The sequence below is a fragment of the Pseudophryne corroboree genome, chromosome 3, assembly GCF_028390025.1.
Source record: "Pseudophryne corroboree isolate aPseCor3 chromosome 3, aPseCor3.hap2, whole genome shotgun sequence".
Taxonomy (NCBI): Eukaryota; Metazoa; Chordata; class Amphibia; order Anura; family Myobatrachidae; genus Pseudophryne; species Pseudophryne corroboree.
The window spans coordinates 278,826,110-278,843,899 of NC_086446.1; the positions used below are offsets into that span (position 1 = coordinate 278,826,110).

Here is a 17,790-nt window from a genome sequence, read left to right on the forward strand (position 1 = left end):
ACATTTCTGATGTGACCCCAGGTACCATAAAAAAGGGTATTATGTTTGGAGAGAAAAAAACTCCCAGTAGTTTTTCCCCCTTCTGAAGAATTAAATGAAGTGTGTGAAGTAGCGTGGGCTTGCCCAGATAAAAAATTGGTAATTTCTAAAAAGTTACTAATGGCGTACCCTTTCCCGCCAGAGGATAGGTCACGTTGGGAAACACCCCCTAAGGTGGATAAAGCGCTTACACGCTTATCAAAAAAGGTGGCACTACCGTCTCCGGATACGGCCGCCCTGAAGGAGCCTGCTGATAGGAAGCAGGAGGCTCTCCTGAAGGCTATATATACACACACTGGTATTATACTGAGACCAGCTATTGCTTCAGCATGGATGTGCAGTGCTGCTGCTGCATGGTCAGATTCCCTGTCAGAAAACATTGACACCCTAGACAGGGACACTATATTGCTAAACATAGAGCATATTAAAGACGCTGTCTTATACATGAGAGATGCACAGAGGGATATTTGCCGGCTGGCATCTAAAATAAGTGCACTGTCCATTTCTGCCAGGAGAGGGTTATGGACTCGGCAGTGGACAGGTGATGCAGATTCTAAAAGGCACATGGAAGTTTTGCCTTATAAGGGTGAGGAGTTGTTCGGGGATGGTCTTTCAGACCTAGTGTCCACAGCAACGGCTGGGAAGTCAGCATTTTTACCACATGTCCCCTCACAACCAAAGAAAGTACCGTATTATCAGGTACAGTCCTTTCGTCCCCAAAAGAGCAGGCGGGGTAGAGGCGCGTCCTTTCTGCCCAGAGGCAGAGGTAGGGGGAAAAAGCTGCAGCATACAGCCAGTTCCCAGGAACAAAAGTCCGCCCCCGCTTCTTCTAAGTCCGCCGCATGACGCTGGGGCTCAACAGGCGGAGCCAGGTACGGTGGGGGCCCGTCTCAAAAACTTCAGCAATCAGTGGGCTCGCTCACAAGTAGATCCCTGGATCCTTCAAGTGGTATCTCAGGGGTACAGGCTGGAATTCGAGACATTTCCCCCCCGCCGTTTCCTCAAATCTGCCTTGCCAACAACTCCCTCAGGCAGGGAGGCTGTGATAGAGGCAATTCACAAGCTGTATTCCCAGCAGGTGATAGTCAAGGTGCCCCTACTTCAACAAGGCCGGGGTTACTATTCCACAATGTTTGTGGTACCGAAACCGGACGGTTCGGTGAGACCCATTTTAAATTTGAAATCCTTGAACACATATATAAAAAAATTCAAGTTCAAGATGGAATCGCTCAGGGCGGTTATTGCAAGCCTGGAAGAGGGGGATTACATGGTATCACTGGACATCAAGGATGCTTACCTGCATGTCCCCATTTACCATCCTCACCAGGAGTACCTCAGATTTGTGGTACAGGATTGTCATTACCAATTCCAGACGTTGCCGTTCGGCCTGTCCACGGCACCGAGGGTATTTACCAAGGTAATGGCCGAAATGATGATACTCCTTCGAAAAAAGGGAGTTTTAATTATCCCATACTTGGACGATCTCCTGATAAAGGCGAGGTCCAGAGAGCAGTTGTTGGTCGGGGTAGCACTATCTCGGGAAGTGCTACAACAGCACGGCTGGATTCTAAACATTCCAAAGTCACAGCTGGTTCCGGCGACACGTCTACTGTTCCTGAGGATGATTCTGGACACAGTCCAGAAAAAAGTGTTTCTCCCAGAGGAAAAAGCCAAGGAGCTGTCATCTCTAGTCAGAGGCCTCCTGAAACCAAAACAGGTGTCGGTGCGTCACTGCACGCGAGTCCTGGGAAAGATGGTAGCTTCCTACGAAGCAATTCCATTCGGCAGGTTCCATGCCAGAACCTTTCAGTGGGACCTGTTGGACCAATGGTCCGGATCGCATCTTCAAATGCATCGGCTGATAACCCTGTCTCCACGGACCAGGGTGTCTCTGCTGTGGTGGCTGCAGAGTGCTCATCTCAGAAAGGGCCGCAGATTCGGCATACAGGACTGGGTCCTGGTGACCACCGATGCCAGCCTTCGAGGCTGGGGGGCAGTCACACAGGGATGAAACTTCCAAGGACTATGGTCAAGTCAGGAGACTTCCCTACACATAAATGTTCTGGAACTAAGGGCAATTTACAATGCCCTAAGTCAGGCAAAACCCCTGCTTCAAAACCAGCCGGTACTGATCCAGTCAGACAACATCACGGCGGTCGCCCATGTAAACCGACAGGGCGGCACAAGAAGCAGGACGGCGATGGCAGAAGCCACAAGGATTCTTCGATGGGCGGAAAATCACGTGTTAGCACTGTCAGCAGTGTTCATTCCGGGAGTGGACAACTGGGAAGCAGACTTCCTCAGCAGGCACGACCTCCACCCGGGAGAGTGGGGACTTCATCCAGAAGTCTTCCAAATGATTGTAAACCGTTGGGAAAGGCCACAGGTGGACATGATGGCATCCCGCCTAAACAAAAAGCTAAAAAAGTATTGCGCAAGGTCAAGAGACCCGCAGGCGATAGCTGTGGACGCTCTAGTGACACCGTGGGTGTACCGGTCGGTTTATGTGTTCCCTCCTCTTCCTCTCATACCAAAGGTACTGAGGATAATAAGGAGAAGAGGAGTAAGAGCTATACTCATTGTTCCGGATTGGCCAAGAAGAGCTTGGTACCCGGAACTTCAAGAAATGATGTCAGAGGACCCATGGCCACTGCCGCTCAGACAGGACCTGCTGCAGCAGGGGCCCTGTCTGTTCCAAGACTTACCGCGGCTGCGTTTGACGGCATGGCGGTTGAACACCGGATCCTGAAGGAAAAGGGCATTCCGGAGGAAGTCATTCCTACGCTGATTAAAGCTAGAAAAGAAGTAACCGCAAACCATTATCACCGCATATGGCGAAAATATGTTGCGTGGTGTGAGGCCAGGAAGGCCCCAACGGAAGAATTTCAGCTGGGTCGTTTCCTGCACTTTCTACAGTCAGGGGTGACTATGGGCCTAAAATTGGGTTCCATTAAGGTCCAGATTTCGGCTGTTTCGATTTTCTTCCAGAAAGAACTGGCTTCACTACCTGAAGTTCAAACTTTTGTTAAGGGAGTGCTGCATATTCAGCCCCCTTTTGTGCCTCCAGTGGCACCTTGGGATCTCAACGTGGTGTTGGATTTCCTAAAGTCACATTGGTTTGAGCCACTTAAGACCGTGGATTTGAAGTATCTCACGTGGAAAGTGGTCATGTTGTTGGCCTTGGCTTCGGCCAGGCGTGTATCAGAATTGGCGGCTTTGTCATGTAAAAGCCCTTATCTGATTTTCCATATGGCAGAATTGAGGACTCGTCCCCAGTTTCTCCCTAAGGTGGTATCAGCTTTTCACTTGAACCAACCTATTGTTGTGCCTGCGGCTACTAGGGACTTGGAGGACTCCAAGTTACTGGACGTAGTCAGGGCCTTGAAAATTTATGTTTCCAGGACAGCTGGAGTCAGGAAGACTGACTCACTATTTATCCTGTATGCACCCAACAAACTGGGTGCTCCTGCTTCGAAGCAGACTATTGCTCGCTGGATTTGTAGCACAATTCAGCTTGCGCATTCTGCGGCTGGCCTGCCGCAGCCTAAATCTGTAAAAGCCCATTCCACGAGGAAGGTGGGCTCTTCTTGGGCGGCTGCCCGAGGGGTCTCGGCTTTACAACTTTGCCGAGCTGCTACTTGGTCAGGGGCAAACACGTTTGCAAAATTCTACAAATTTGATACCCTGGCTGAGGAGGACCTTTGAGTTCTCTCATTCGGTGCTGCAGAGTCATCCGCACTCTCCCGCCCGTTTGGGAGCTTTGGTATAATCCCCATGGTCCTTACGGAGTCCCAGCATCCACTTAGGACGTTAGAGAAAATAAGATTTTACTCACCGGTAAATCTATTTCTCGTAGTCCGTAGTGGATGCTGGGCGCCCGTCCCAAGTGCGGACTGTCTGCAATGCTTGTATATAGTTATTGTTACCTAAAGGGTTATTGTTGAGCCATCTGTTGAGAGGCTCTGTTATGTTCATACTGTTAACTGGGTATAATATCACGAGTTATACGGTGTGATTGGTGTGGCTGGTATGAGTCTTACCCGGGATTCAAAATCCTTCCTTATTGTGTCAGCTCTTCCGGGCACAGTATCCTAACTGAGGTCTGGAGGAGGGTCATAGTGGGAGGAGCCAGTGCACACCAGTTAGTCCTAAAGCTTTCTTAGTTGTGCCCAGTCTCCTGCGGAGCCGCTATTCCCCATGGTCCTTACGGAGTCCCAGCATCCACTACGGACTACGAGAAATAGATTTACCGGTGAGTAAAATCTTATTTTTTCTCTTGGCCATTGCTTCGGCCAGCAGTGTTTCCGAGTTAGCTGCGCTTTCTTGCAAACCGCCTTTGTTGGTTTTTTATGAAAATCGAGTGGTCTTACGTACGAAGCCTTCCTTATTGCCAAAGGTTGTCGGCATTCCATATGAATCAGGACATAGTCCTTCCAGCGTTTGTTCCGGACTCTTCTGGATAGGATTGTCATTTAGAGTTTAGATGTTAGAGCTTTACGAATTTATTTGTCCCGTACTAAGGATATTCGTCATACGGATACCTTGTTGGTTTTGATCGACGCAACCGAGCGTGGCTGGCCGGCCTCTTAGAACACGGTGGCACGCTGGGTTGCTTCTGCTATTCGGCAGGCTTATATTTCTTCGGCGTTGCCTGTTCCTGACTTCATTGAGGACTCATTCGACTAGGGCTGTTGGAGCTTCCTGGGCTGTTCGCGGTGGTGTTTCTGTCGAGCAGCTGTGTAGGGCGGCGACCTGGTCGTCCGTGCATACCTTCACTAAGTTTTACCGGTTTCATACTTTTGGTTTGGAGACTGCCTCTGTTGGGCGTCAAATTTTACAGACAGCTATGCCATCTGTATCTCCCTCCTCTCATCAGCTTGCTTTTGGAAATCCCATTAGTAAGTGCGCAGCGTCCCCCAGATGGATGAAAGAGAAAAGGTGATTTTTTTTACTTACCGTAAAATCTCTTTCTCTGATTCCATCTGGGGGACGCTGCGATCCCTCCCATATGTTTGTCTGGTTTAACCAGTTAATTTTTTCCGGTCTATCTCCTTTGACTTGGCTAAACGTTAACTGAGGTGCTGGCTAGACAGGAAGGAGATGGGAGGTGTTAGAGGGGGAGGAGTCAGGTTTTTAATAGTTCTGTGCCAAACTCCACAACCACACACCTCTAACCCATTAGTAAGTGCGCAGCGTCCCCCAGATGGAATCAGAGAAGGAGATTTTACGGTAAGTAACAAAAATCACCTTTATCATGCATCAAAAATGCATGAAGGAATAATTCCACCCACAGCTGTATTACATAAGATAATATAACTTTGTAATCCACCATGGCCCTGCGGCCGTCTGACTTCTGTTATAGTGAGGGGGAGGCTGTCCTTACTCTTTCCATCAGTGTGTTGTCAATAAACAACATGATGGCAAATTCTGTTGCGTCGCCAAGGTAAATAATGGTCTCTGTTTATGTTTAGCCTCTACAGTTCCAACCAAACCTGAATTTTCAGTTTTAGGTGGAATTAGCCTATACAATTGCACAATTGTGCATGAGCTCTATTAATAAAGATCACACCTAAAATAAGGGGTTACACTTTTATGCTCAGTTTGTTTGGCCTACTGACAAATAAAGTTCCTGTGTGCAAAAAAAAATAAAAAATGAAAAAATTCCCTCTTGGAGGTGCAGTGACCATTCCCTCTTGGAGGTGCAGTGTTCATTTCCTCTTGGAGGTGCAGTGTTCATTTCCTCTTGGAGGTGCAGTGCAATGTGTGACCCTCTGTCAGTATGTGATTGATATGTATGGGAAGCATGCATAGGTGTGGTTTTGGGGTTTGGCGATTGCTCTGTTCTCTGAAGCTACATGAGATTTGGGAAATGCGGTATTGTGAACTTATGTTTACCCCCTACTCTCCCTCGCAGGGCCCTTCCTTTCTCTCAGTCTTTTAGGTAAGGGGTTCCTGATCTCTATTCTGTGTTCTTCATTACGTATACACTGGGCATACACAGACTCATTCACAATCTCTAGCGTCTTTTAGTTGGACCCTCTTTATGTACCATGCAGTACACCATCTGAAACCATTTAGATTTATGCAGTTTATTGTTGGTCTGCGATTCCAGTCTGAAGTGGCTGCCAGGGAGTGTTGGCCCTTTAACTCTGGAAGTCTTTGGGTTTTTAGATTAACAGTGTAAAATATAGATCCCAGGCCAGGGTTGATATGTCTACAACCTGTTCAAGAACCTGCTGTATAACATTGAATTCCTTATTAAGCATAACCCTCTGTGAGTTGTGGTATTTTGACACCTCTGCTGTCGTAGCACTCTCTGCTTCATGAGATTGTATAGTAAAACAAACCCTAAGAAACCAACTCTCTGTAACAAGAAACATGATCTGGTTGTCTTGGGCCAGACCTGATACCATCCTATTTCTCATTGGATTTCTTTGGTGGCCTGATAGATAAAACAAAGTACATTGCCCTCTATACGGTAGTGATATAGCCATACGTGGACTGATATGCTGCATTTACTTTCCAAATTTCCTATTTTAATAGCCTAGACCCGCCACACTGAGTTCACACGCTGGCTTACCAGCACTGAGCACGCTGCCAAGCTGTGCACTGACTACATGGCTTTCCTGCAGAGTAAGTGCTGCTGGTTGTGTCATCTGATACCTTCATGAAAGTCTCCTACCTCTGGTGGGAGACGTAACAAGACATCAGCTGACTTTATATGCATACAATATATAGAGGGCTAGAAACATGCATGGAAACAATCCCTGCTCCATATGTCAGTTTGTTGCTGTGGTTTTCTCTTGTCTCATGGTCTGGATTTGTAGAAAAATCTGTATGCACTGTCCATGCGTGTCTGTCTCTTTTGTACATGGTAAAAGGTGTGTAGTGGTTGTTGTGCAAAGTACTGATTCTGTGTAATCTACCAAGCAGCCAGTGCTGTAAAATCGACCACAATTTATCCACATTTCTCTTATATTGATATATTTCTATCCGTACTTGTAATGTAGACATATAGACTGCACAGAGTCACTCCATCAGTGTCTGCTCACAACTGCATTGTGAGCAGACACTGCTCTATGTTTTGGGCCCAGTTATTTCATGTGCCCTGGTCACCTACACAGTCATTGGATATTTTAATGGATGGGAAATGCACCATACAGTATGTACCTTACATTCCACTTGTCGCTTAAACACAGTTGAGGAAGATATATTCGTGAGAATGCAGGCTTCAGAAATTCACACCAAATGTTGGGGCTTAGTGATGTCACTGACCTCTAGTGAAGTTATAGGCTGCGTTCTCAGTAATTTTAGGGTTCCTTCCATTCTCTTTATGAATAGGTGTCTAGGTCACAGGTGTACTTTAAATGGGTCCTGACAGAATCTGGCTGCTTGGTCATTGTGCACATGTGTAAGCAGATCAGGATCTGTTCTTTTCTCTAACTTTGCTTTCTACTCCCACATGCCTTCCAAGTAGCAGTTATTCAATCCGCCACTCCATAAGCATGCCTGCTATGAGGTAACGTATAGGATACAGATTATAATTTGCATGTTTCAGGATACTGGGAGTAGTGTTTGTTTTTGTACTTAACACTATGCTGTACAGAAATGTGTTGTTGAGCACTTCAAAAACACTTTTGTGTGACAGTCATTTCTGCGAAAAACGTATGATGTAAGAACTGTAGAAAACGGTTTTATTAAACATCCTTGCGATGGCAGCTTTTACATATTTTCTAGTGAATAATCTGAAAGTGGCGTGTAGATTAGACATTTCCTTGATGGTAAATTAGAGGACAAGTTGCCAACACTTTGAATACCCAGATCAGCTGGCGCAACAAAGGCTGATGTTGGTTTGTAGTTCATCTGATCCCACCTGATTTGGTTCTCTTTGTGTCTTATAGGAACTCTACCACCTTCAAATCCTTTGAAGAACGTGTGGTGAATCTGAAGGTGAGGCAAGGACTGTGGTGATATATGGTCTTTCCATGCTTTCTATATATGCAGAAGTTGAATCTTTATCAATAATATGTCAGGGCTCTATAAATGGTAATAATGGGCTGATACTGAATATTGCTAGATTCTGTATAACACTATGGCAGAATATGCTTACTCTGCACAGTGTCTTTCTCTGTTGACAGTTTATTTGTGGATTGAAGGTCCATTTTACCATCAGTAACCTACTATTTCTGACCACTCATACTGGGGGTACTTGTCCCACACATCATCAGCTGCACACTAGCTATAGATTAGTTGCCGCCGTTAGGCTGCTTCACCGGTACCTGGAACCACTTCCTTATAGCTGCTGTAGTATGTCGGCTGGCTTGTTCCACCACACTTTAGGGATTAGGACAGACGGGAAAGGGGTTAGTTTAGCTCTTATCTGTTGGTCACAGGAATTCAGCAGGTAGTAGGCAAAAGGCAGACTCTTACAAGCAGAATTATGTTTATTGGTCCTAAAGAGAGTGTCTCTGGTAATGATCATCCAGAAGTTTAAGATCTGCTTTCTCTTTATACAGTTTATTTCTATTTTTTAATACAATCATTGTTTTTAAAAAATGCCTGTTCCCAAATCATTCGACAAAATATGGATCCCTTGGTAAACTTCCCCTACCCTTTTGCGTTGTAGCTATATACATTGACTTATTTACGTTCCTATCCTAGGGACCCACCCCAGGGGTTCTCCTTTCCTTTTCTTCTTTTCCTTTTCTCTTTTCTTATTCTTCTGTGGTCTGTCTCATTGTTGTGTTCCTTGAAGTTTTCACTTCTTACTAACAGTCTTATTCTGTAAAAATGGATCTTGTTTTTGTACAGACTAGGGGTGGGATGTACTGGTGTCCGAGATTGCCAGGGGTAGGATGCCGGCCGATCTCGGACATTTTTCTAAAGGGTCACTGGTTTTGCCTTGTAAGTGATTCCCCCTTTAAAAACAGTCAAAGATCGGCAGGCATCCTGCAAATCTGGCGATCTCGGTTGCCATTACATCCTGACGTTTTATATCTTTTCAGGTTATGGGATGTATTCAGTTATAGTCGGAACTGCTGTCTTGTCAGAAAGACGGCAGTTTCCGACTTTTTTTTTTTAAGTCGTGTCGTGATTCGACCTATTCAGTGGGGCTGCCGTTTTTCCAACAGGTCGGAAAACACGTGGATCGGCGGATTAGTTTTTAGTCCCGTTTTTGACAATGTCAATCCGACTTTAAAAAAAAAAAGTTGGATTGACATTGTCAAGAATGGCCAAAACTGGATTTGGCCACAAATTGAATACTAAATTGTCGGATCCTTTCCATCAGAAAGGATCCGACATGCATTGAATAGACCCATATATATGTTATTGAGACTGTATCATGTCCCAATTGTTTACTGTGATCTACTCTATAAATGTCTTTAAAAAAAATATATATATACCCTGCCTGTTACCAAAGGTGTACAACTTCTGGCTAAAACTATCTATTGTATGTTGAAAGTATAAGAGGGAAAGTGCATTCTATTTTTTACAGGCTTCTGTAACATCAGATTTAGGTTTGGAGTTAGGTTCCTTTATGCTGGTTTCCTAAAATTGATGGATTTCAGAATTTGTTTGGATAATCCACACCAAAGCTTGGATTGCTGCCCCTCTCATAATAGCCTTACAAATACATGCCTCCCAGCTGTCCTGATTTCAGCGGGACAGTCCTGCTATTCAGAAACTGTTCCGCCCGCGGGCCACAGTGCCCCGCGGGCGTGGTTGGGGCCTGGCAGGTTAGGAGAGCCTCTGATCGCTGCTGCTGTGCGCTGCAAAGCAGCTGGTGATCACTGAATAGATGCTGTGCGCATGTTCATGGAGCGCTGGGCACCCCCCAAAATGATAGCGGGAGTCATGTGGAGATGCTCCGCCTCCTCCACCCAAAGCCCTGCCCCCTTTTCGGCCCCTGGCGTGCCAGGTCATGATTTCCAATCTTCAGAAGTTGGAAATTATGCAAATGTGAGGAACTATGCGGATTTAACACAGTACAGTTAATGTTATTCTCTAGCTGTTTTAAGGATATGCTGTTGCTGCCAGCATACTGACTATTGGGATGCCATTGTCTGTATGCTGACGGCCGGCATCCAGATCATCTGTAAATCATAATGATCCCATTTTAAGTGCCCGAAGCTGGCAGGACATTCTCGGCCTTGTAGTTTTAGAGCCACTACAGAACTATAAATCTGGATGGTAAAGCAGTCTGAGGGGTAGATTTACTAAAGAATCTAAAACAGACAACTAAATGTGTTACCCATAGCAACCATTCAGTTTCGATTTATAATTTTCTAGAATGCAATAGAGAAATAATATCAAAAATCCCATTGGTTACTGGGGACAGCATCTCCACTTGTCTGTTTTAGAAGCTTTAGTAAATCTACCCCTCAGACTGCTTTGCTAGCCAGATTTCTGCATGGGTAAGTACATTTTTATAAAGGTTAATAGGAAAAGCACTTACCCATGCACAAATGTGCACCTTTCTACAAGGGACATGCACCCCACTAATCTGTAAGCAGGGTGGTTGTCCTTTGGAGAAAGGTGCAAATAGTTTTTTTGGTTTTGTTTCACTCTTTATTTCCCTCCTCTAACAATATGTCTTTTTCCAGCCCAGGTTATCGACTGATGGAGGAGAAAACAACAGCCAGAGTTTACACTCCCCAGACAATAAATCACAAGATTCTGCCCCATTTTAGGTCTTCCTTGTCCCATCCCCCTTAACTTTGTTTACCCGTCCTGTAGCAACCACATCATCTCACAATCCAGTGGTCTGCTAGATAACAAAATGACACTAACCTTTGCCCGTGAAATTATTTAATGTTTTGGCAAATTTAAACATTCCTGTGACCCCTTTCCTATACAAACTGGATGCCACAGACTGCATCACACCTACAGTCTTCTAGGTGAAGGGAGGGTACTTGCTGTGGATAATGGTGATAAAAATCTGATTTTACTTGAATGCATCACTGTCGGTTGTCAAGGAGATTAGTCTGGTCTCTTCAGGTTAATCCTATTAGTAGCACAGTTGTAAAGAGGAATAGGCCCCTGCCCCAGGCATAGCTGTATGCATCAGCCAAGTGCAAATAGGATGCTTTTGTATAGTATAATATTGGGCACAGCTAGACGATACTAGGTCTAATCCAATACTGCTCTAAATTCTGCCCCATTAACAGTGCTTAATTCTTAAACACATTAACCCACAGTCCAATTTCTCAAAGGGTGTGACAGAAAAAATGCAAAATGCCCACCAACATGTTTTATCTGGCATTCTCCTGTTTGACTTTGTAGGGTCAAAAATGATTGTGCTCTTGCAGTTTCCAAATATGAGGTTTGTCCACTGAGGAGTCAGTTTGTGAATTCTCCACATTTATTAAACTATGCTTATGCAGGCTGTTTGAAATCTTCCATCTTTACTAGTCCACCACCTCTGATTGATGGTTGTTCTGTGGCTCACATTTTGCACCTTCTACCTGTAAAAAGGTTTATTGCAGGGGTATTCAACATGCGACCCTCCATCTGCTGTGGAAGTAAAGATCCCAGCTTACCCTGCCACTTTGTTTCTATTAGGGCATGCTAAAACTGTGGCAGGGCATGCTGTGCTATGTAGTACTTAGCAGCTGGAGGTCTGCAGGTGTATTGTTTGATACCTCACCCTAACTACTAATACCGAGCTGCATCTTTATATAATTATGAAGTAGTTTTGAGGATTTATTTTTGTGGATTTAAATAGAACAAAATGCTAAAAGTATAAGTTAGAGTTGAAGCTCCTGCTGTTCTACAGCTGCAGCACAGATAGCTTAACCCTGGTCTAAATGCTGCAATTATTGTGCAGACTCTGCAAAGCTTCTAATTCCTACATCTCTGTGCTAGTTATGGTGTGTGTAATATTCTACTGTGTCTTTGGGCTCCAAGTTGATACTGTTTTCTGCACCTAGTTCCCATGCTCTTCGAGAATGTTTTGTGTCCTTGCAGGAAACTAAGAGAATGCAGAGTACACTTTCCAAAAAGTCTTGTCACCTGTCTGATACTTGAACTGTTCTTCTGCAAATGGCCTTGGCAGCTTCAGCGGAACAATGCATAGAAAATCGAATACTACCATACAGGCATTGTCTGTCGGTCATGTTAAATATAACTTTGCTTGTGAGCTGTACATGCCATTCTTATCACTTCATTGTTTGCTTATTTTTACTAAGGAAATAATAAAATTGTACGCACCGACTATGCACAGCGGAGGATAACTATTTTGAGGGTGGAGCCAATATTCCCGACAAATTAAGTCTGGAACTGAAGTATGAGGTACTTTGTACCACATGCTCACATGTCACTGGTCTCTAGTGAATAGGTAGCCTAGGTATTGGCTCAGCCCATAAATGGCTTGGTTTTGTGTAGGCTTATGGGGCAGGCCAGAATTGGTTGGTTGTATTAATAACTTAGGTTGTTGCGTATCTTGGCAGGCTGACACTGAGGAAATAAATTACAGGGTAACTATGACGTAACATTTGTTGCATATAAAGTATTTATCACTACACTGAGGCTTCACTGATACTGTAGCTGATGGTTGCATCTTTACCAATGTAAAGCTGTCTGCTTGATAAATTACATTTAAATGCACACCAGCTATTTACACACAGAAAAGGCTGTTTATGAGCCAAACCAATATTCTTTAAACTGCTGCCTGTTCATTAACTAGCAACCACTAACAGTCCGCAGTTTTCTGTTTAATTCCTGTCTCCTGGGCATTGGTTCATCACCTAAAAATGGCTGCTGACGACGTGTGTATGCAATAGTTACACTTACAAATTTCTATATAAACAGAAAGCACTAGCTCCTGGCCTTGGAGAGGTATTGTAGATAATTAGTAGAGTCTCTGAATATTGCAAATAGAAGAATGAATGACTGGTAGAAAGCAGCAGAGAACTGTAATTGTATCTGACCTAATGCCTGCCTACATCTCATTTATTTGTTTGCGTTAATTGTTGTAGCCATGCGTTGTTTCCAATTTATCACTGTGAGACATATAACCAAAGCCTTCAAATTGTGCTGACATCTGCAAGTTCCTGATGTGTCCACTAGTGGGCCACCTCCACTCCACCGTAGCACAGAGAAACAGTTGATGTAATGTCTTAACTGAGACAGTATCCAAAAGCCAGTTGTGCCTCTAGGATTGAAGGTTACGGTGTTTGAGCTCTTTAAACTGATCCCATTGGAAGAGGGAGGACCCAGGGCTTTCTGTCACTCTCACCCTGTGTACCTGATGGATGCAGAGCTGTCAATAAAGCATTTAACTAGTAGGATTAGTCTGTGTGTCCTACTTCCTGGAGCGAGTGTGATTTGTGTGTAATGTAATTTTGTAGTGGATGATATATTTAAACCAAATTCTATACTTATTCTGCACATCTACATGTAACCTATATCAAGCAACCACCCAGCTGTTTGATTTTTATAATTCATGACAGAAAAAGAAAACAAAGATTCTAATTGGTTGCTGTAGGTTACATCACTTCTGCAGTTACTTATGCCCCCATTTTCATAGGTCTTCCATGTTTTGAGAGTTTATATTTTACTGGATCAAATTGTGTTGAAATTTAAAGTTACAACATGTGTGATGCATTAATTTAATGCCTTAAAATATATAAAGCAGTATTATGAAATGTCACATTTTTATATATTCGTGGTCTAGGCGAAATGTCATTAAGTGTGTTAACAATATACACGCTACTTTAATGGGATATTAGAGCATTTAAATAACACGTCCATGAAACAGTGCCTTGCTAAAGTTTTCACCCCCTTTGCATTTTTCATGTTTTGTTGCCTAAGCACGTGCCAATTTTCTAATTTCTCTTACGTCCAAGAGGATGCTGGGGACTACGTAAGGACCATGGGGTATAGACGGGCTCCGCAGGAGATAGGGCACCTAAAAAGAACTTTGACTATGGGTGTGCACTGGCTCCTCCCTCTATGCCCCTCCTCCAGACCTCAGTTAGATCTTGTGCCCAGAGGAGAATGGGTGCACTGCAGAGAGCTCTCCAGAGTTTTCTGTGGAAAAAGAATTTTGTTAGGTTTTTTATTTTCAGGGAGTCCTGTTGGCAACAGGCTCCCTGCATCGTGGGACCGAGGAGAGAGAAGCAGAGCTGGCTTGTTAAGTTGGGCACTGCTTCTAAGGCTACTGGACACCATTAGCTCCCGAGGGAGTCGGAACACAGGTCTCACCTGGGGTTCGTCCCGGAGCCGCGCCGCCGTCGTCCTCACAGATGCCGAGGATAGAAGCCGGGTGAGTATGAGAAGGCAAAAAAGACATCAGGCGGCAGAAGACATCAGATCTTCATGAGGTAAGCGCGCCATTGCTCCCAGTCACACACACACAAGCAGGCACTGAAGGGTGCAGGGCGCAGGGGGGGGGCGCCCTGGGCAGCAATATTCCTCATATTTGGCATTGATAAGTATGGATTAGGCTGTGGCACAGTAAATCCGGTAACCCCCGCCATTTTTTTATAGAAAGTTGATGGGACCGAAGCCCGCCGTCGGGTGGGCGGGGCTTGATCCTCAGCACTAACCAGCGCCATTTTCTCCACAGAGACTGCATGAGGAAACGCTGGCTCCCTGTTCTCTCCCCTGCTGAGCTTCACAGGCTGGAAAAAAGAGGAGGGGGGCACTTTGGCGACGCAGTGAGTGGAGATTATAATTATATACATATAACAGCGCTATCTGGTCATATATTCCAGTGTTTTTAAGCGCTGGGTGTGTGCTGGCATCTCTCTCTCTCTCTCTCTCCCCCCTAAGGGCCTGGTTGGGGTTTTGTCCCCTTATAGGTAACTCCCTGTGTGTGTGTGGGGTGTCGGTACGTGTGTGTCGACATGTCTGAGGCGGAAGGCTTCTCCAAGGAGGAGGTGGAGCAAATGAGTGGTGTGTCCCCGACGGTTGTGCCGACTCCAGATTGGATGGATATGTGGCATACGTTGCATGCAAGTGTGGCATCTTTACATAAACGGCTTGATAAGGCTGGTTTAGGGGGGACATCAGGCGGTCAATCCTCAGATTGGACCGACTCACAGGGCCCGTCGGGGTCTCAAAAGCGTCCCTTAACACAAGACACTACTACCGACACGGATTCTGATTCCAGTGTCGACTATGACGAAGTAAAATTGCACCCTAGGGTGACTAAAACCATTCAGGGTATGATTGTGGCAATAAGGGATGTGTTGCATATTGTGGATGAACCCTCGGTCCCCGACACAAGGGTACACATGTTTAAGGAAAAGAAACAGATTATTAATTTTCCCACATCTCATGAATTAAATGAGTTCTTTGAAAAGGCTTGGGAGACTCCGGATAAGAGACCGCAGATCCCCCAAAATAATTTTTATGGCATACCCTTTCCCTAAGCAGGACAGGGAGATTTGGGAATCACCCCCCACTGTGGACAAAGCCCTGACGCGCTTGTCCAAGAAAGTGGCGCTACAGTCTCCTGACACAGCGGCCCTTAAGGACCCTGCAGATCGCAGGCAAGAAACTACCTTAAAGGGTATTTATTCTCATACGGGTGCTGTGTTAAGACCGACGATTGCGTCGGCATGGGTGTGTAGCGCAATTGCAGCTTGGACAGATGAGCTGACAGATCAATTTGATACCATGGATAAGGATACTATATTCCTAACTCTAGCCCATATAAAAGACGCAGTCTTATTTATGAGGGATGCTCAAAGGGACATTGGATTGCTAGCGTCTAGGGCCAATGCCATGTCTATCTCAGCGAGAAGATCCTTATGGACTCGCCAATGGACGGGTGATGCGGATTCCAAAAAACATATGGAAGTACTACCCTATAAGGGTGATGTATTGTTTGGGGATGGGCTGACGGACCTGGTTTCCACAGCTACAGCAGGTAAATCAAATTTTTTACCATATATTCCCCAACAGCAAAAGAAAGCAACACCCTATCAGATGCAGTCCTTTCGGTCGCACAAGTCCAAAAGAGGTCGGGGATCCTCTTTCCTCGCCAGAGGTAAGGGCAGAGGCAAGATAGCACTTGCTTCGTCAGGTGCCCAGGAACAAAAGTCCTCCCCGGCTGCTCCAAAACCCACAGCATGACGCTGGGACTCCCATGAGGGAGTCCGCACCGGTGGGGGCACGTCTTCGACTTTTCAGTCAGGCCTGGGTCAGTTCGGACCTGAATCCCTGGGTGTTGGAAATAGTTTCCCAGGGTTACAAATTGAATTCGAGGAGGTGCCCCCGCGCCGATTTTTCAAATCGGCCCTACCAGCTTCCACATCGGAAAGGGATGTAGTGTTAGCTGCAATTCAAACGCTGTGTATACAGCAAGTGATCATCAAGGTTCCCCTGCACCAGCAGGAAAGAGGTTACTATTCAACCCTATTTGTGGTCCCGAAACCGGACGGTACGGTCAGACCGATTTTGAATCTGAAATCCCTAAACCTGTACATAAAAAGATTCAAATTCAAAATGGAATCTCTCAGAGCAATAATAGCCAACATGGAGGAGGGGGAGTTTATGGTGTCTCTGGACATAAAGGATGCGTACCTTCATGTCCCCATATATGCCCCCCATCAGGAATACCTGAGATTCGCTGTACAGGATTGTCATTACCAATTTCAGACGTTGCCGTTTGGACTTTCCACGGCCCCGAGGATTTTCACCAAGATAATGGCGGAAATGATGGAGGTCCTGCGCAAGCATGGAGTCACAATTATCCCATACTTGGACGATCTCCTGATAAAAGCGAGATCAAGGGAGAAATTGCTGAGCAGTGTGGCGCTCTCTCTGAGAGTGCTCCAGCAACACGGTTGGATTCTAAATCTACCGAAGTCACACCGACAACTCGACTACCGTTACTAGGTATGATACTGGATACGGAACAAATGAAGGTCTTCCTCCCAATAGAGAAAGTCCAAGACATCCAGAACATGGTCAGAGACCTGCTAAAACCGAAAAGGGTGTCAGTTCACCAATGCACTCGAGTTCTGGGGAAAATGGTGGCGGCCTACGAGGCCATTCCCTTTCGGAAGGTTCCATGCAAGGACTTTTCAATGGGACCTTCTGGACAAGTGGTCCGGGTCCCATCTGCATTTACATCGGAAAATAACTCTGTCCCCAGGAACCAGAGTGTCCCTCCTGTGGTGGTTGCAAAGTGCTCACCTGCTGGAGGGTTGCCGGTTCGGGATTCAGGACTGGATACTGGTTACCACGGACGCGAGCCTCCGAGGGTGGGGAGCGGTCACACAGGGAAAGACTTTTCAGGGTCTTTGGTCAGACCAGGAGTCCTGTCTACACATCAATGTGTTGGAACTCAGGGCCATTTACAACGGCCTTCGACAAGCGGAGAGTTTTCTTCTAAACCTTCCGGTTCTGATTCAAGCAGACAATGTCACAGCAGTGGCTCATGTGAACCGCCAAGGCGGGACAAGAAGCAGAGTCGCGATGGCGGAAGCCACAAGGATCCTTCGCTGGGCGGAAAATCATGTAAGCGCTCTGTCGGCTGTCTTCATTCCGGGAGTGGACAACTGGGAAGCAGACTTTCTCAGCAGACACGATCTCCATCCAGGAGAGTGGGGACTTCATCAAGAAGTCTTTGTAGACGTAACACGTCTTTGGGGAACTCCTCGAATAGACATGATGGCGTCACGCCTCAACAAAAAACTTCGGAGGTATTGCGCCAGGTCTCGGGACCCTCAGGCAGTAGCAGTAGACACACTGGTAACACCGTGGGTGTTTGAATCGGTTTACGTGTTCCCTCCTCTT

At 45.6% G+C, this 17,790-nt stretch overlaps 1 protein-coding gene across 20 annotated transcripts in view; it reads left to right on the forward strand.

Moving 5' to 3' along the window:
• The window catches only part of TPD52L2 (TPD52 like 2), a 115,569-nt gene extending 102,244 nt beyond the window's left edge, over positions 1-13,325 (forward strand). For 7 of the 20 annotated variants that reach the window (XM_063959181.1, XM_063959173.1, XM_063959175.1 and 4 more), the window contains 4 exons: positions 5,954-5,980; positions 7,514-7,558; positions 7,941-7,989; positions 10,644-13,325. In XM_063959181.1, the coding sequence (XP_063815251.1) occupies positions 5,954-5,980; positions 7,514-7,558; positions 7,941-7,989; positions 10,644-10,730 (208 nt within the window). In that variant the 3' untranslated portion in view covers positions 10,731-13,325. Of the gene's footprint in view, positions 1-5,953; positions 5,981-7,513; positions 7,559-7,940; positions 7,990-10,643 lie in introns of those variants that run through there. The other 13 variants (XR_010243711.1, XR_010243709.1, XM_063959183.1 and 10 more) reach the window with 12 other exon arrangements.
• Positions 13,326-17,790: the final 4,465 nt, after the last annotated feature.